The following is a 20,665-nucleotide window of genomic DNA, read 5'->3' as shown; positions in this document are numbered from 1 at the left end:
TTCCCAATACAGTCACAGTAAGTAGTTAAAAGTCAACACCGTTAATGTTTCTCTACGTAACAAACAGAATAGGATGTTTCTTTTCTTGTTTCATACCTATTGAAAGTCTAAATCTAGATTAATGGTGGTGGAAAAATGAAAAAAAAAAAAAAAGAAAAGATGCTTACTTCAAAAAAAAAAAACAACGTAATACTATCAGAGGTTTTATTAACAGAGGGAAATAACAAAGGAAAGAATGGGAGTCTGGGAGCCAAACATCCCCACCAACGCGCCGTCAGCACATGACTCAAACATGATGAAAGCAGTTCCTTACAATGACTCTAGGTGAAAACATGGCTTAATGTTTTGAAGTTAATATAAAGATTGATATGACATTTAGGATTTTTAAGGAAACTTTTTGATTTTTTAACCATTTTTTACAAAATTGCAGTGTAGGGCAGGCCACAATTGGTCATTAGTCATTGGACATGGCGCGATATAAGACCCCCACGCATGTAGAGTTCAAAAGGCCTTAAGCTATTTGAGATATGGGTCTCCATAAAAGTCCAGAAATTGTATGTAACTATTAAATATTTCTTGGAGTCCCTAAGGTATAGCTTATTTTGCATAGAAGGGCCCTGGCCTCATAGTTGTTTCACCATCGGGTGTGGGCCCCTAAATGGTCGTGGGCCCGGGTTCATTGCATCCCTCCGCGCCATGGATACTACGCCACTGACTACACAAACATTTACAATATGATACTACGCCACTGACTACACAAACATTTACAATATGAACAATGATGGTGGAGAAAAATTGTGATAAGATTCGTAGAGCAATAATATAAAAAAAATTTATACTTATGTACATAGAGATTATTTAATTATAAAGTGAAACATTATACAAAGGTTTGTTAAAAAATCATGAGATTATGTTTGATGTTTAATATTAGAACAACACAAATAAACAATAAATAAAATTGTAAAAGTCTGCCTTTGTATTATTAAGAGCTATTCTTCGTTTGGTTGTCTTGGGTTCGCTTCTTGATTTCTTATCTGGCTTCCGTTCTTTTGCCTTGCTGGCCTAATGCTCCATTTCAATTTGGTTTTCTGTTGAAACAAATAAGAGCTTTCATTTCTTCCTTCCAACCTCGTTCCTCCTTGTGGATTAGATCTTTTGTTTTAGTCTCTTCACAGTATTGTATGCCAAAGAAAAAACACATTTATTTACTTTCACACATATACATATGTTTCTTAATAATCTAAAACAAAAAAACAATTATCATTCTAACTAGAGGTGTGCATTAATTTTTTTTTCTTTTAGGATACCTCAGCATTTTAGCTTTTGACTTCAGTTGTCGAGCTGTTTACACCCTAGGAATCCTTGGGCTTTTGCCTCTTTTTTTAATAAATTATTTTATTTTATTCAAAGAAAACACATATTATTTTATATTAATAATAATACAGAGAATAATTCATAAAAAAAAAGTTTTTATTAGATGTGCATTAATTAGCTACTATGTGGTATGTGTTTTCCTATAACATTTGCGCTGCTCTACTGTTAACTCATACAACTAATTCAAGTATTTCAACTTGTCAATATGCATTGTAATATTATAGAAACAAAAAAACACTTGAACCAAAACAGAAGCAAATATAATTCACCCTAAAGAACCCTTTCACAATAAGTAGACTTACACGTAGTTATCGTTATTATTATTATTAAATAAAAAAATCGAACACGTTAGATTTATTGCAATTGAAACGCTGTACTGACAATTTAAGAGTTACCTTCCTTTAATAGTGTTACGTATTTCTGAATCTTCTGGCTAAATGTATTAGTAGGCACACAAATAAAAACACTGCAAAGAACTTGACGACTCAACTTTCAGTTTCATATAACTTTAATGACTATTAACTCTAACAATTCGTTACTGTAACATGTAGCGTAGAAGGCTGTACAATATCTGTCAGTTTACAGTTAGCTATACTTCGTTGCAATTCATCTCATCACTTCGTTGCAATTCATCTCTTCTCAACTTGCATCGAGCCGTATTCCACAGAACAGACACACTTCCCAGTGTCGCTCCAGGGTGTCGCTCCAGGTCTCCCAAAGCTGAACCAGGTCGTACTCAAGTCTATCGAATCAGAGCCGCACACGTCTTACATCGACTGTATCGACTGTAACGGCTCAAGTCCACTGTAGTTCGCTGTATAGACTTTAACGACAGTAGTCCACTCCAGTTAACTCTACCCTAGTTAACTTGCATCGAGTCGTACACATCTCTCTTCTACTGTCTCGCACAGTAGGCAACAGTACCGACGACTCACTCACGACTCCATACGACTGACTTTCACATTAACTTTCTGGCTTATATAGAGTCCCTAATCGCTCCTCCAAAGTTTGCACAAACACTGCTAGTATCTTCTGGAATAACACGTGAGGAAACGTCACATCCTGTCTTTGTTTATACATGTAGATTCAGAAAACATCGGCTGCAGTGTCATCTTGCCGGGGTGACAAGTTGTGACCTCTATCTGTCACTGGACATTGCTAGTACCTTCTGGAATAACAGGTAAGGACACGTCACATCCTGTTTATACGCGTAGATTCCAGAGAACACCAGCTGCTGTGTCATCTCGCTGGGGTCACACGTTGACCTCTACTTGTCACTTTTCATTTGTAACAATAGATTACATTGGTATTTGAACATGATTTAATTAAAATAATGTAATATTGTCAACACATTCCCTTACTTAATTAACCCGGTTTGGGCCCCTAGTTGTCGTGGGCCCGGGCGCAATGAACCCCTTCGCGCACTGGTTGATTCGCCACTGTAGACTTTTTGTGGTCCTGAATTTTCCTATGCTGTGCGTTATTGACTGTCTCAGAATAATTCTTGGTAGGACGCTTTGACACAATGTTTAGGCCTTAGCGACTGTCTCAGAATAATTCTTGGTAGGACGCTTTGACACAATGTTTAGGCCTTAGCGACTGTCTCAGAATAATTCTTGGTAGGACGCTTTGACACATTGTTTAGGCCTTAGCGACTGTCTCAATAATTCTTGGTAGGACGCTTTGACACAATGTTTAGGCCTTAGGGTGAGTTCTAGTTTAGATTGTAACGATATTCTTTATATGGATTCGTTCGTATTAGTAGTTTTAGATCAGTCGTTAGAACCCCTGTTATTTATTTGTATAGGGTTTCAGTGTTGATGTTACATATAGATACGGTGGGTTCTAGTGATAGTGATACCCTGGACAGATGGACATTGTTGTCGGCATCTTTGTCAAAAGTTAATGACAGTTCTACTATCAAGATTGATTTGTATAGACAGTTTATAGAGAAGAATCTTTGGCATGGCTTATGAAACTGTGATGTTGATGAAATGAATGTTGTCAAGCAACATTATATAAGGCGCTTACTTTATTAATACTATTTAAGTAATTACTTAGAATGAACTTATGTCTTATGAAGTTATGTCTTATGATTTTCAAATTTATTTCTGATTACTTATCATTCACTTCAATATCATTGTATAAATATCACATTTGCATATACCACATTGACCATCTCATATACATTTATGTGTTGATGGCCTCGTACATACACACAGACACCTTCATACGTTACACACATTAGTTTGTGATAGGGCTGTCTGTTAATAAATACGTTTAAACTTGAATTCATTCATCAGTAATAGATTTTAAACTAGCCAAGGCAAAAGACAGAGAGGAATGGAGAACGACGGTCGACGAATCTTGCATGGCGACTCCAGGGTCCAACAGACTAAGGGGATAGGTCAAGATAAAAGATTTGAAAACAATAATTGTTCAACAAACTTCCTAATCGAAAAACTGGAGACGCTAAATTGATTATTAACTCACTACAATTTTATTAATTGCTATGCGCTAAAGTGCTTTTGTGTTTCTATTTTTTTCACCAGAGACTGAGTGAGAGTTAATTATAAACTATCTGATGATCCAAAGCTGTTGTAAAATTTAAAAAAAAAAAAAAAAAAAAGCTTCCTAAAATATATCGTTTTTTTTCCTTTGACCCTGGAAAGGATTTTATCCCGTGGCCAGGATCTGTCTGGAGGCTCGCTAATAATTTTTAGGACTACATCTAGATCTACTCAGTCAGCAAAGCTACCTGTTCAGGTCCGGGTGCTGTCTCGTTTTTTAAATTTCCTAGCTTCAGTGTTTCATCTGGGCCCCCTAACTGAGCCCAGGCTTACCCCCAAGGGCCTTCATCTGGGCCAATGTTCATCACTAGAACCCCATGTGTTTAGTCCTAACTGGCCCCACGAGATTTTCATCAGAGTTTCATCTGGGCCCCCCTAACTGATCCCAGGCTTATCTCTAAGGGCTCCTAACGGTCATTCCCAAATGGGGCCCATGTGTAGGGCAGTTGTTTTTTTTTTTTTTTTTTTTTGTTAAAGCAGCAGGAAAAAGGAAATATTTTCCCAAAATTTATTGTCAAGTAGTTTAAGCAGTGGCATTGAGCTATGTTGAATTCCCCTCCCTTCCAAAAAAAAGTTTCAAATAATCTTTTTTCAACGGCCCTAGTATAGTGTATAAGTTTTGTTTTTATGTATGTTACCTGTCACAATCAGATTTTTTTTTTTAATATGAAAAAATATTTTTAAAAAAGCTGATTTCTCCTTTTAATTTACGAATGAATAAATGTAACCTACTATAAGCAGAAATCTCATTATCGATATTAGGCTGTTCTATTTTAATGATTAAAATAACGATAACAAAAGATTATCTAAAATCGCTCTTCTTGTATATTACAATTAGTTTTCTTGACAAAAGGTCTAAAAGTCTATTTATAGATCATAGGTTATTTAGTTTGTTTTCAAGTTAAAAGTAACACCAATGATTCTTTGAATTTCTATTACTTTAGATAATAAAAAAGAAATCATGTCTTGAATATTCCTTCCAATTGGCGGATCCGATGGGGGCCGCCTCTGAGTTTGTTTGATAACATCAACTCTTGTTTCTTTATTTTTCTTGTTTTCTGTTACTGTATTTTCTGATCTCATCTAAGCTGTACAGGCCAGTCAAAGTTTTATTATATCAACTATTTTCAAACGTCGAGAACAATTTATTTCATGGTTGAGTGCTTCACAAGAGCAGGATAAGGGCTCGATTTACTGTAGAGAACAGTACAATCCATTTACTTCCGCACTATATTAGGGCTTTTGTATAAAGAGACAATCCTTTGATATTTAATTGGTTTTTAACATTTTTTAAAATTAGAAGCTATTTCATTACATTTAAATTCAACTCCAGTACAATAAAGCCAGACAACAAATCACACAATGACATTCAACAATCATTCTTTGAATGCTTGTATACATTTACTGAACATTGTAATATCACATCCTCATTTTACATTTAAATTAAAAACAACAGAAATTACAAATCCTCACGACTTGAACAGGAATAGCTCACCTAATAATTCTACTCAGTTAAATGAGAGTTTATTCTCTGAAAAGCACGTATCGTCATCCTTGTCACCCTGTCTTATAAAGATTCAATGAGAACAGGGTCGAGGTAGATGGAGTCTATTTGTGAATGAGTTAGCATTAAGACCCCAAGAGTTCTTCACCGCATGTGGTCGTCATTTCACTTATGGCGTTTTTCATTTGGGTGAAATGAATGGAAACTGTTTTGCCCACAAAGCATTTCTTCCCTTTATTCATCTGTTGGATACAAAGGTACAAAAGATCGACTTAGACCAATAAAGTGTCGAATCTGCCAGAATGTAGCACTGTAACAACATCAGATCTTTTAATTCACGAAGCCTTTCTTGTTTTTGGGTTCAGCATCAAGGTTTTCTTTTTTTTTTTTTTTTGGAGAATAAAAGAATAATCATTTTAGAGACAATAGGCGTGTTTTCAAAGCTTGCTTAAGTTTGTAAGTCAATTGCATTTGAGACACCACAATAATATTCTCGTTTGGAACTGAACTCAACAATTCTGTTGGTACACTGTGAACTTTGTTCTTCTCTACCAAGACTACTACACGGCTGGGATTCGCAGGACTAATGGAGTAGATGGCTGCCCTGATGGTGAACAAAAACCAGTCATCTTGGTGCATGAATCTTTCATTGATGACTAGAAGTATCCGCCAACTGGAGTTGATAGCGTCCATAACACCTTGAGCTATATCAAGCGAAGGTAAAAGGTCACGGTCGCGTATAAAAGTATTCACGCAAAGTTCATCCTCGATGTATTGTCTCAATTCTCTGCAAGGAAATTTATACTCGGATTCCGCGTATCCAAGATAGACACCTGACTGATAGTCCGAGGGTTTCTTTAGTTTGAAGTCTGTAAATATCTGAAGTATACTGGACAGAATGACAGTCTTATTCTTGATCCAAGTAAAAAACAATATATAAGCAAGTAAAGTAAAACATAAGAGAGCCATTGAAAGATTGAAGAAAAACTGACCCCAACATTCACGCCAGAGTCCGTCTAAGTTACTATACGCGAGAGTGGAGCTCAAGATGCCTTTTATATTCATGCAAGTGAAATTTCTATTGCCATCGAGCTCAACACGTGTCTCCTGCAGCCATTGGAGTAAAAGAAGGTTTTCACATCCGCAAGATAAAATATTCCCTGACAATAACAGTCGAAACTCGCCAAGAGTGTTTAGTTTCTCGTCAAGCGCTTTCCGGCTTGAGATGTCGATAGTGGTAAGAGCGTTGTGCCTGATGTCCAGGAATTTCACATTTGGCGTTAGCTTTATATCAAAGGGAACATTTCTGAACCTGTTCCCTGCTAGGTTAAGAGAAGTAAGATTTGGATTGGTTGAAAACGTTTGAGGAGATAGCATATCCAAAGAATTAAAAGATAAATCCAAACTTTGTAAACTGTGAAGGTTTTGGAAAACTCTGAAGCTATGCTGACTCATTAAAAGTCCATCGATACGACAGCTTTCCAGTGCGAGTAACTCAAGTGCTGGATAGGAATCGAAAAATGTTAAAGGAAAGGATTCGAAGTTATTATTAGATAGATACAACGTCTTTAGTTTCCTAAGTCCCATGACAGGCTTTTTAATATCATTTATCCCGTTTTGTATTAGTCGGAGATGGACCAAAGTCTCACCACCAAGGAAGTTTAATGCGGCACTCAGATGTAAAGATCCAAACAAACGTGAAAGATCCATGTACTGCAAAGATTTTGAAATATATATATTGAAAGTGTTATTGACTAATAAAGAACTATTTCCATGCATTGTTTGATGATCCCTAAGGGAATCAATGCTAGCTGTCATTGATAAAGCTGCGGACACCATGTTTGATGAATACAAGATGTCTGTATCATCAGCGTAGTGTGTGACAAATGTGCTTGTTAAAACAAGCCTATTGACACTTTTGAGATGAAAAACACTGAAAAGACCGAAAATGGATCCAATAACTGGATTATTGAAAATGTTTAGCGTTCTCAAGCAACTGTTAAATGTGGAACTGTTAAAGGCGCTGGGTAAAATGACAAATATATCACACCCTATCAAGTGTAGCTCCCTCACACAGATTTGTAGCAAGTACTGCATGGCACTGTCATCTAAAACTCCATCTTTTGACATTAAAGACGCGTACTTTGAGTTGCTTGCTCGAACATTTTGAAACCTGATTGAGTCGACGGTGCTGTTAACAAGCGGTCGTAAAGTTTGGAGTGCATGGCGTAGACCTAGATCAACAAGGTCGTAGTTTAAGCTTCTCATCTTCAAAAATGCACCCAAAGACAAATCACTCATTCTTGCCATTTCCTCCAAATCAACTAGACTTAAATGCTGGACATTTTGGACATGTATGAAACTGTTTTGGTCAATGGTGGAAATAGTTCCGGTCACTACAACAGTGTGGAGCTCATTCAAATGTTTAAACTCCTCATTAAAATACAAGTAATCTCCTGATGCAGTGATGGTTAAAAGTGTTAAGTTGATTACTCTAAGAAACATATTTTCTGGAAAACTTTTATTGCTGAATATTTTGGTAATATTTTTCTTCTGTTCATCAAAAGAGATGTCTTTTTGGATCAGTCTTAATTCGGTCAAATGAATCAAATCATTAAATATATTTGCAGGCAAGCTAAAGAGCTGAAGACGATTGTATTCGAGATTGAGATAGTTTAAATTATGAAGACCTTGAAAAGCGTTGGCTTGTATGTACCTTAGCAAATTATTCTCGAGACTCAACCTTTCCAATAAATGCAAGTGGGTTAGTGTGTCATTGTGTAAAACCATCAACAGATTACTTTGTAACATTAGATCAGTTGTGCTCTCGGGAAACCAAGAAGGGAGCAGATAAGTCAGTGAACGTGTTGAGCAGTTCACCCACCTAAGACTCAGGTTCGCTCCATAAGAACAAGGATTGTTTTCTACGCTGTATGCTAGCTCCATTTCTGGTACTTGAAATCCAGGGATAGGGTGCAAGAACGTGATGGTTAAACAGAGGTGCAACCAAATTAGCTTGGAGAAAATCAATGAAGAATTCATTTGATCTATTTTCTGAAAATATTATGGAAAAAAACAAACAACTTTATTCCGCATGGCTTTTAGAGTTTTAATAATTTATTTTTAAACTTTTCAAAATTCTTTCGAGCTCATGCATTTGATAAAAAATTTTCGAAATATTTCACCATGGAATATACTTCAATATACGAATGATTTCATTAACTATTGAATTTGATAGAACTATAATTAAAATGACCTATACAAAACACTACTAAAGGACTATGTTTCAATATTTAGTTGAAGACAAAATAATTGTGTCTCCTTACTTTCTTAGACTAAGACAAAACTGAAATGATATCCATGATCAGCCATCCAATGAGATGAGTCATGTTCAGGGGCGGACTGGGTATCAAATCGGTCCGGGCATTACCATACAAACCGGTCCACAAAAAGCATGTTATATGTTGTAGCCAGGATTTTTTCGTTGGGGGGGGGGGGTATTTTTTCTCCCCTTTCGCAATATATATATATATATATATATATATATATATATATGAATGTGTGTGTGTGTAATTAATCTTCATTACATACTGACCTTTCATTCTTTCGGAAGGTTTTTTTTTATTTTAATATCCTAGAATAGGCTCTTCCTTCAATTAGAGGAAAGACATTACACACCGCTATTGACAGCTAGGGAGTCTGGGGGAGCGCTGTGAGCTCCCCCAGCGGGGTTTGGGGCCGAGCCCCGGATCCAAGCATTATTTCCTGAATTTTAAGCTTTAAAAAAATGCATATTCTGAGGTATCTACAGTGCATTAGCTTGCTACTCTTCCGCTAAAAAATTAAAATAAACAAATTTGCTTTTCACTGCACTAAATTAATGGATTCCAGAAATTGGTACAAAATTGTAACTATAGTTTTGCTTTAGATTTTGTATTTGAGGAGGAGGGTAACCACAAAACCTTTTTTAGCTACACTCATGAAATTAGGTGACTGTAGTTTGCTTAATTTTTTGTTTGTTTTATTGAAGAGGGTGGTTTTAGCCTTAAAATCTCCTTGGTGGGGATTTCAAGCTCAACCCCCCTACTTGGCTGTACTGGGGCATTAAGTAAAGTTTCCCTTTAAGACAATAGGTCTGAGGCAAGTGATGGTTTGAACCCCCCCCCCCCGGCTACGCCCATGTGTCATATTATATGTATTAGCCTAATTCTCCTCAAAAGGTTCATCCCCCCCCCCGAACTGAAATCCCCCCTCCCACCCCGCAGGGAGGTGTGTCGAAATTTAGTGACTGAATTTTTGCTTTGATTTTTTAAATTGAAGTTGAGACTTTAATATTAAACCATCACTTGTCCCAGCGCAGCCAAAGGGGTTCAGAGCTTAAAACCCCTACCAGGGGTTTTGCAGTTAAATCACCCTCTTCTATAACACAAAAACACAACAAACAAGGTTACAAAAGACAGTTTGTGTGGAAACACAAACTCAAAATCGGCCCCCGAAGTGGTCCACCCAGGCAGGCTTCAATATTTTCAGAAAGAACATCCGAATGAAATTATATCAAAGACAAATGAGAGATAAGAATGGAGAATGAAGGTTAACAGATCTTGTGTAGTGCCCCAACGGTCCAGCAGATCAAAGGATAGGTGAAAGTGAATGTAAAGCTAGATGTGAACCTGGCTTAAGTAGTTCCCCTTTCAGACCTTGTGGTCTATAGGGCAGATGATATAAAGTTCATCTGTTTTTGTGGCCTACGGTTAACGAGGTTGTCATGTAGCCAACGACCAACCGCTTTTACTTTTCCCCAACTAATGTCAGGTACCCATTAGAGCTGAGTGGACTCAGAGGTGCCCAAAGATTCCAAAGTTAAAAATCCCAGTCTTCACCAGGATTCGAACCCGGGACCTCGGGTTCGGAAGCCAAGCGCTTTACCGCTCAGCCACAGCCCTCCCCTGTTTGTTTGTAAAAAGTTTTACATGTTTCGGATGTTCCTTCAGAGTTAAAGATAGTTTACTTCCTAGTCCAAACCTCCCGCAGGACGACGGGGGATGGGAGCGGGCAGGATTTGAACCCTCGAACATCGATAAATCCGAACGACAGTCCAGCGCACAAACCACACGACCAGGCAGCCATCCCCTGGTCTAACTGATGTCTTATAATTGATCTAATTTTTTGAAAAGGCTCAATCTCCTATTCGAATCCTCAAAATAAAAATAAATAAAAAATTACGCAATAAAAAAAATGTTCAGGAAAATGAAGGTTATAAGATTACTATTCTTTTTAAATTAGGTCTAACTTATAATGCATACTAATTAGCTTTTTCTCTTTAAAAAAAATACTTGCATAACTGATTTTAAAAATTAGATTTTTCGCTTTCAGAAAAAAAAACGTAGCCGTTCCATCAGAACTTTGAATGGTCTAAAACAGTGGTGTTCAACGCGGGAGGATCAAAGTTAGTAAGAATAGCTAGGTTTTTAAAATAATTTTTAATTTTTAATAGCAGGATAATGCACTGTAAATACCTCAGAATATGCATTTTGTTGGCTTTCAATATCGGAAAAAGTGCTAGGCGGCGGGGTTCCGCCCCGAACTCAGCTGGGTGAGCTAACAGTGCCTCCTTTATGACAAGGCGCGGAGTCTAACATTTTTCCACTAACTCCAGGAAGAACCTTTTCAAGGGTAAAATAAAAGTCTTAAGAAAGAATGAAGGGGCAGAATGTAATAAAGATTAATTATGTACATACACACACTCACACACATATATATGTAACCTAACACAACTACACCAAGCTGCATTAAACTTTCAACAAACATTCTTATTAGAAAAAGACATTAACCAACCAGTCGATGACCTCTGGAATTTCATTAAAAACCATCTTAAAAGCATTATAGAAAATCAAATACCAACTAAATACGCATCAAACAAAATAAATAAATGCTGGTTTAATAATAGACTAAAGAAGCTTTGTAAACAGAAGGAAAACCTATATAGAAAATTTAAAGAAACTAATGCAGAAAGAGTTTACAAAAAGTATATAAAAATTAAACACTTAACCCAAAAAGTAAGCAGACAGCTGCAGAGTGAATACATAAACAATGTAATATCTAAAGACAACAACAAAAACCTATGGTCATACATTAAGTCTAAGAAAATGGAAACAACAGGCGTAGCGCCATTAAAAGATGAACATAACATAATACATAATGATAATGAAACTAAAGCAAACATTCTAAACAAATACTTTGCATCAGCATTCTCAGCCCCAGGAGACAAAGACATATTACTGAATTTGAACCAAGTAGACAACATAGAAGATATAGTAGTACAAGAAAATGGAATTCAAAAACTATTAGCCAACACCAAACCAAATAAAGCTTCTGGACCTGATGGTATTCCAGCTAGATTACTCAAAGAACTAAGTAATGAGCTAGCCCCAGTGTTCAAAATACTCTTTCAGGCTTCACTTAACCAGGGCAGAGTACCAAAGGACTGGAAAGAAGCTAATGTCACCCCTCTATTTAAAAAAGGAGAAAAATCTGACCTAGGAAACTACAGACCAGTATCACTTACCAGCATCACATGTAAAATCCTAGAACACATAATATGTAGCAACATCATAAACCACTTAGACAAACATAATGTCCTCACACCATACCAACATGGCTTTAGGAAATATAGATCATGTGAAACACAACTAATAGGACTAATTGATGATTTTTCAAAAGGTTTAGATAATAGTGAACAAATAGATGCTATCTTACTAGATTTTTCTAAGGCTTTTGACAAAGTTCACCACCATAGTTTGCTTAAAAAATTAAAATATTTCGGCATTAATGGTCCACTGCATCAGTGGATTAAAGACTTTCTGATAGGGAGAGAACAAACTGTAATAATAAATGGCTCTAAATCAACACCGATAACAGTAAACTCAGGTGTACCTCAAGGAACAGTCTTGGGTCCACTACTATTTTTAATTTACATAAATGATTTACCAAATTGCATTACTTCAGGAACAAAAGTCAGATTATTTGCATACGATTGCATAATATATAGAACAATAAAAACAACACAAGACACAGATATTTTACAAAGAGAATTAGATGAATTACAGAAATGGGAATCAAATTGGACCATGTCTTTCCACCCAGAAAAATGTCAGTTGTTAAGAGTAACAAAAAAACTAAAACAAATTAATTCCACTTATCTTATTCATGGCAAACCAGTAACACAGACTAAAAACGCAAAATACCTAGGTGTTATAATAAATGAAAAACTGTCATGGAATCCACATATTGATGAAACTACAAAAAAATCAAACAAAGCATTAGGATTTATTAAAAGAAATTTCTATAAATCAAATAAGAACATAAAACTAAAATGTTATTTAACCTTGGTTAGGCCAATAATAGAATATGCATCCTCTGTTTGGGACCCCTCAACTCAAGAAAACATTAAGAAACTAGAACAGACACAAAATAGAGCAGTGCGATTCATAACAAACGAATATTCACATTTGACTAGAGTAACACCTTTAGTAAAATCACTAAATTTAGAAAGCCTTCAGGACAGAAGGCTCAAAAGTAAAGTAGCAATAATACATAAAACACTGAACCATAATCTTCAAATACAAAAAACAAAATTTAATAAAATACTCTGAAAGACACAAAGATAAAGGCACATTCCTCGTCCCATATGCTAGGACAAATTTGTACAAATACTCCTTCTTCCCTAGTGCTATTAGAGCATGGAATGGGTTGCCAGAGCTAGCCAGGAAAACCAGTGACTTGGCAGAATTTAAGTCATTGGTTAATATGCATGACTAAATGCATGACGCGTAGGACGTAATCATCTTCTTTTTTGAAGTAACGTCTGTATTATATAAGAAGATAAGATATATATATATATGTGTATGTATTTTTTCCCCTTGTATTCAAAACTTTAGAAAGAAAGCTAATTTCATTGTTTAATTCTATTGACTTAATATATAAAGGAAAACCTTACAGTAACATTTAACATCGCAGAAAATAAATTGATCTAAAGCAACACAATTAGATCTAGCAAACAAAGAAAAAATATGCTGGAATGTTAAGAAACACTTGACCCACTGGCGGATCCAGGGGGGGGGGGGGCGGTAGGGGCGATCGCCCCCCCCCACTCGGCCGACCCCCCCCCCCCCCGAAGGGGGGAGGCGGACGAACTTTAGTATAGGATTCACACAATTTGTATACGAATTTATTACTTATGTTAAAAATATATACTAATTATTTATATTTCAACCTATTTTTAGATTATTTCGCCCCCCCCCTTCCTCTAGTATGTTGGCCGATTTGGTGGGGTCGGGAGGGGGCGATGGTATCAATCCCGCCCCCCCCTTAACTTTCGAGTGGGGGGGGCGATCCAATTTATTGGTAGAAATCACAGCCTGCTAACAAAATCAATTAAATATCTATATCCTTGTAACTTGTTATTGATATTTTGACCGATCTTTATATTATGTCGTTCCCTGTTTGCCAATTGGTGGGGGGAGGGGACGAATACCTCTTCTGCCCTTCCCACCTAAACCCTTTGAGTGGGGGGAGGGCGGTCCGTTTTTATTGAGAAATCATAGTTTGTGAACAAAATTAGTTGAATTAATATATAAATTTTATATTATGTCGCTCCCTTTCTGGTATTTTGGCCGATTCGGTGGGGTGAGGGGGGGGGGGACGATTGCATGTACTGCCCTCCCCACTCTAGCCCTCTGAGTGCTGGGGGGGGCGGTCCTATTTTTGTGGAGAATCATAGTTTGTGAATAAAATTAGTTGAATATCTATATAATGTAAACTACGTATTGATATGTGACCCATTGTAAATATGTCGTACCACACTCTAATCTCAAATTGTATCATTAGAAAATTTAAATGAAAAAGGGTTGTACCAGGTGGGAGGGGCGATACATGCAATCGCATTTCCCCCATCGGACAAATCAATACTTTTTCTTTTTGTATTATAGTTAAGAAATTACAAAATTAAACAAATCTGTCACTAATATAATTTATATATACTATAAATTAAATTCTTATATCGAGTCGCCCCATACCTATTCTTTAATGCCAAATGCAATTTTTAGCAGAAATTAGTAAAGGAGCGAGGATTAATCGTTTTCACTCTACCGCCATTCCCATTTTCAGACAGAGTTTTTGTAATTTCACATGAAGTTATCATAAGTATTTTATGAAAGACTTTGCATTGGAAAAGTTAGAATTCAAACGAAATTTTTCAGTATAAGAGTCATGATTGAGATGAGTTCTAAACTCAAATAACGTTTACATAGTCGCCTTTTCCCAACCTTTACTCAATCTGATATTTTTCTAGCTAAATAAATTTGGGACTATAACTCACAATTTATGCTAGAGTTTTCTTGAATACTATTTATCGAATAAGTTTTTTTTCGGCGGCGATCCTCAAAGCAAAAATCTAAATACGTGGGGTATCCTATCTATTCAAGGAACAAATCGGTTTTATTTGCAATGTATTATGGGTCTATAAATTCAAATTAGAATATTTTTCAAGTACAACATTATTCGAAAGGTCGTTTTTTAATAGTATGAATAATGAGCTTCAGGTCAGGAGAATACGTTTCTGCAGAGAAGAATGCAAGAAAACGCTTTTGGCGTCGGGGCTTCGCCCCGAACTTCATTTATGGGTAATGAGTTGTAGATGTCAGGAGAATGCGTTTCTGCAATGAAGAATGCAAGAAAACGCTTTTGGCGTCGGGGCTTCGCCCCGAACTCCATTGATGAATAATGAGCTGTACTTGTCAGGAAAATGCGTTTCTGCAGTGAAAAAAGCAAGAAAACGCTTTTGGCGTCGGGGCTTTGCCCCGAACTACATTGTGAAGAATGAGCTGTACTTGTCAGGAGAATGCGTTTCTGCAGTCAAAAAAGCAAGAAAACGCTTATGGCGTCGGGGCTTCGCCCCGAACTCCATTGATGAATAATGAGCTGTATTTGTCAGGAGAATGCGTTTCTGCAGTGAAAAAAGCAAGAAAACGCTTATGGCGTCGGGGATTCGCCCCGAACTCCATTGATGAATAATGAGCTGTAATTGTCAGGAGAATGCGTTTCTGCAGTGAAAAAAGCAAGAAAACGCTTATGGCGTCGGGGCTTCGCCCCGAACTTCACCAGAGAACCTTATAGCGCTGCCCCAGTTGTTTTGGTTTTCGCCGAAGGTTGAGAAATGCTGCTTTTTTTATTCTCATATATATATATATATATATATATATATATATATATATATATATATATATATATATATATATATATATATATATATATATATACATATATATGTGTGTGCGTGTGTGTGTGCGTGTGTGTGTGCGTGCGTGTGTGTGTGTGCGCGCGCGCGCGAGCTGTATGCACGTTTATTCGTAGGGTTAGGGTTTACTGGGCGTTAGGGTTTGGGTTTGGAAAAAAATCGCCCCCCCCACTCCAAAGTTCTGGATCCGCTAGTGACTTGACCTCTGTAACTAAGGTACAGATATAATTTATCTATAGGCCTATGCTTGACTGACCATGCCAATGTGTTATCTTTTTTCGCCTGCACACTAAACACTATTGCGAATGCCCAAGAACAAAAAACGCGTGATGGTCAACACCATCATCTATACACACTACACTAGGACTACATGTGTAGGCTCACTACGTCTATCTGACCAGATTGTTACTATCAGTCGAACACAGAGTTTATTTATGTTTTTTTTTTTGGTACGGAGAGTGTGAATGAGTTTTTTTTTCTTCTATAGTTGATTTTCCTGATTTTCTTAGATCTATATAACAGTAGATCTAAACATAGATACCAATAATAGGCCTTCAGACTACAAACATCTAAACATAGATACCAATAATAGGCCTTCAGACTACAATTAAATCTATGCTTCGCAACATTTAAGGCTCAGGCTATGAGTAGGTATAATAGATGTTCCTGCTGTTAATAAAATATCGTTTGCCGCAAATGGATTAATAAATATATGACCTACTACGCTTCAGATTTCAACTATTAACTAACAGCTATCAGTATTAAGCCCTTGAAACCAGAACCAGAAGCAGTCTTTGGACTTAAAATTACAAGTCTGATGACCAGTTGTTGGTCAGAAATTCTTGAACACATACATCCAACCACCATACAAGCCAGATGAGAGATTTACATTAGTAACTAGTTAAATATATACTAACATATTTTACATTGACCCTCCAACACACAGCCTTTATGGTTGGTGGCCTCGTACATGCTACACAGATTAATTTTTGTTTATAAATACTGTTAAGCTTGAATAAATCAATCAGTAACAGAGTTTAAAACAATAAGGTATATAAAAGGAAAAAAAATAATACCAACAAATATAGGTATGTTATTTAACAGTTTCGTAAAATGCTCAGCAATACAAGCTATTTACTAGACACTTAGGTATTCGGCTCCGGCTCCGGCCCCGGCCGAATATCAAATTTTACTATCCGGTCATATCCGGCTCCGGCCGGATATCAAAAAGTACTATCCGGTGCACCCCTAATATATATATATATATATATATATATATATATATATATATATATATATATATATATATATATATATATATATATATATATGTATCTATATATATATAGATATTTTTTTGGTACTGACACTAGAAGATTTTATAGATATTTGTATACACACTAGCATATGTTATGTAAAATGGTATAGACACAAAGACTTACATGAAATAGTATACACTCTAGCACTATGTATTTACTCTTATAATTTGCATTAGTAATGGACCTCATTCACCAATCGTTAACAAACAACATTTAGTCACGTGATCTTATTGATAAAACAACGGAAAAAACTGTCACGTGACAACCATCATGAATTAAACATGAGATCGTAAACTATATAGAAGAGATAGAGCACCACGTGGCTAAATGTGGTTTGTTTACGATAGGTGAATGAGGTCCATTAAAACAAAAAAAGGTTCAATAACACCCAAGTCAGGTCTTCTACGACACATAGAACGATGTTTTCATGACCAATTACATAGACTAATACACTCAATCCGTCGAAACAAAACTGACCTTTACCAGAACGTGATGGTCAGTACTTGACACAATTAGCACGGCTGGAATACAAGTATCAGGTTGGTATGCACATCTCTGCATTCAAGGTAGATTAGCATGTTCAAGCCATGTTGTGTCACTTCCTAGTCCATCACGTGACAGAAATAACTGAAATGTAAGAGTATACAGGTAAATAAATTAGAGCATAATGTTTTCGTAGAAAAAATAAACATTCAAAAGCAAAGGCCTAGGAGTGACAATTTTTTTTAAATTTCAAGACAAGTAGAAGATGTTCACTCCTTTCTGGGTCAAGGGTATATGACACTTCTGGACTTCAGCAGGATATAAATCCAAAACCCACTTTATATGGCCCCACTCCCTCACCCGGGCTTATAGTTGAAACAAGTGTAAATCCTTTGTATTAAAAAAATTGTGTGTGTGTGGAGAGGATTGTTACAGGAATCAAAGTTGGGTAACAGTGTATCAGGAAGTATGTTACAGGAATCAAAGTTTTGGTAACAGTGTATCAGGAAGCCTTTGCACTCTAATACACACATTTTTTTCAGTCAAGACTTGCAATAGATGAACAGTGTCTATAATATATGTCAATATGTCCAGAGCAGTAGTACCCAACCTTTTTATACCTGAAAAGGGGGGGGGGTGCGCATATGGTTTTTTGACAGGCTCAAGACATCACCTCATTAAACACTGATGGCAGAGGTTCACTAAAACAGAGTCACGGTTCGGGTACCACAGGTTTATAGTATCACTGTCTACGAGGTCAACAAGAGTCAGCATACCTCTTGTGTGTACAAATCTATTGTGTGTACACATCTGTTGTATGAATACATAACTTGTGTGTGTACACATGTATTGTATGTACATATATAGTATATGTAAATTTGTACATATCTGTTTTGTGTATACATAACTAGAGAGTATATATATATATATATATATATATATATATATATATATATATATATATATATATATATATATATATATAATGTGTGCACATAACTAGTGTGTGTGTATATATATATATATATATATGTTTTGTGTACATATTAAGTGTGTGTACATATCTAGTGCATGTACATTTCTGATGTGTGTATATGTCTGTTGTGTCTAGAGCAGTCTATATGTCTTTGTCAAGTGTATCATTTACTTTGACACTAATGACACTGTGTATTTCAGTTTTAATAATAAACCCCATCGGTTTGGTGAGTAAAGCAATTACAAATCCATGAGTAAAATTCTGAACACTTTAATTGATAAATTAACACCACATCATCCCTACTAGTAGGTAGTATCTAACTATCTATCTATACAGCTCCAAATTATGGTTTAGAGTACACGCAAGACTTTTGAAATCTTCAATACTTATCCAGTTTTTGGATCATAATTATTTCCCCCCCCCCCAGGGTATTAATTGGAAACGATGTAGAAGTTTATTTCTTTTTTAATTTTAACAAATAATTACTAATTATTAATTTACTATTAAAAAAAAGCGTATATCAACTCACTTTGTCTGTCTATCTGCCTGATAATGTTTGTAGCCTACACGTTATTTCTCCCACATCCAATCTCGAATTAGCCGAAATTGTGCACATTTATTTTCCTTTATTTAGCAAAACAATAATTACACACCAAATGTAAATATCTAGTTATTGAACAATTGGAAATTATTTATTTTGTTTGGTATCGAACAAGGAAAAGATATTGTCATTGACAGAGGTGGCAGTATGTAAGTTCAATGAGTCCCCTTTCTACTTTGTATAGAGAGTAAGGTCAGCGCTAAATAGTTTGAAACTAAAAATAGATAATAATAATAATAATAATAATAATAATAATCTTTATTATCCGTAAGGAAATTTGTCTTACAATTTGTGCATTACACCAAACAAAAAACATTATAACTATAAGAAACCAAAATGTACATTCACTTTTACCCAACTTTGATTCCTGTAACAATCCTCTCCACACACACACACTTATTTTCATAAGCACTTCACTGGCACAGTCGTAAGTGTATTGGCTTTAGAAAGCTTGAGCTCTTGAGTTCGAATTCAAGTCGTTCAATTAATAAAAAAAAAAGTAAAACCTATCACGTGAACCTACCAGCCTCCTTCTCTCCCTCCCCCACTTTCCCAACTGGTCCAGACAAGTCATAGGATCATGGCGCATTGAAAAAGTTTAAAGCATGAAATTGCGCAAAACAAAAACAATAACTCTTACATGTTGTGTATGGTGCATTGTGGTGCACATGTTTATATGAAACACTACTTATTAATAGTTGTTTTAAATTGTTCCATTTGTATGCATACTAAATGGTTTTTTTTCTATTTAAAAAAAAAGAAAACCTTTTTGATAAATTTATGAACTTTGAATGGACTAAAATATTGTTATGTCGGATTTTCAATATCTTTTCTAGTTTACGAGATCTAAACGGGACATACGGACGGACAGAAAGACCACGCAAAACTTATAGTGGATATTCCCCTTTCGGAGGCCGCTAATAAAAACGGCAAAGCAGAATATGGTTTAGTGGTCTCTTAGAAAATTGCATAGGTTTTTTTTACCACAAAAGAAAAAAAACAATGATTAAAAAAACAACTTAAGTCTTATTATATTGTTTTAAAATTAATTAGAACTAAAATTAAAATGGTTATAAACTTATCTGTTTCACAAAAAGACTTTTTTTGGGGGGGTTAGTGATGAAATATTTCAAAATTGTCTAGTTGTGTAGCTTATTGCGACTTTTGGGGCACCATCAGCGGTTGGACGCTACAAAGGCTTCATAAGTAGGCATAATATTTTTAAAATATCCAGATCCATCCACTTTGTGAGCTGTGATACACAGGCAACATCTTGTTAAAAGTTTAGCCCACCCTCTTATTCCTATTTGAATCTAAATATGAGAACAATAAATAAAATACAAACTTATGTCGCAAATATTAATAGTTGTGTAAAACAAATGCTGAGCAACACGTTCAACTCTTTAGTGTACTCTGTGCTAGGCTGCTGTCGAAAGTGAGTTCTATGTCTTGTTTTGTTCAACTTTTTAATACAACTTTATCATTTTTCAGAAGTAGGAAGATTCATTGATTGGCAATGACTTAAAGAAGGCTAAGAAAATATT

General features: G+C 35.8%; 1 protein-coding gene across 3 annotated transcripts; it reads right to left on the bottom strand.

Annotated features, from left to right (window-relative positions):
- Positions 1-4,390: 4,390 nt before the first annotated feature.
- On the bottom strand, positions 4,391-19,299 carry LOC106063241 (toll-like receptor 4). 3 transcript variants are annotated; one of them, XM_056010942.1, is made up of 3 exons: positions 19,050-19,299; positions 17,539-17,688; positions 4,391-8,502 (listed from the first exon to the last, which is right to left on the bottom strand). In XM_056010942.1, exons 2-3 carry the CDS (start codon positions 17,620-17,622, stop codon positions 5,860-5,862), a joined length of 2,727 nt encoding a protein of 908 aa, XP_055866917.1. In that variant the 5' UTR covers positions 17,623-17,688; positions 19,050-19,299; the 3' UTR covers positions 4,391-5,859. The 3 variants fall into 3 exon arrangements, with proteins under 3 accessions (XP_055866917.1, XP_055866918.1, XP_055866919.1); XM_056010943.1 differs by lacking the exon at positions 19,050-19,299 and having other exon boundaries at positions 17,545-17,853; XM_056010944.1 differs by lacking the exons at positions 17,539-17,688; positions 19,050-19,299 and adding an exon at positions 17,185-17,522.
- Between the last annotated feature and the right edge of the window lie 1,366 nt (positions 19,300-20,665).

Source organism: Biomphalaria glabrata, chromosome 14 (assembly GCF_947242115.1).
Source record: "Biomphalaria glabrata chromosome 14, xgBioGlab47.1, whole genome shotgun sequence".
Taxonomy (NCBI): Eukaryota; Metazoa; Mollusca; class Gastropoda; family Planorbidae; genus Biomphalaria; species Biomphalaria glabrata.
The sequence above is the reverse complement of the archived record's forward strand: the minus strand, read 5'-3'. Positions and strand labels throughout refer to the sequence as shown.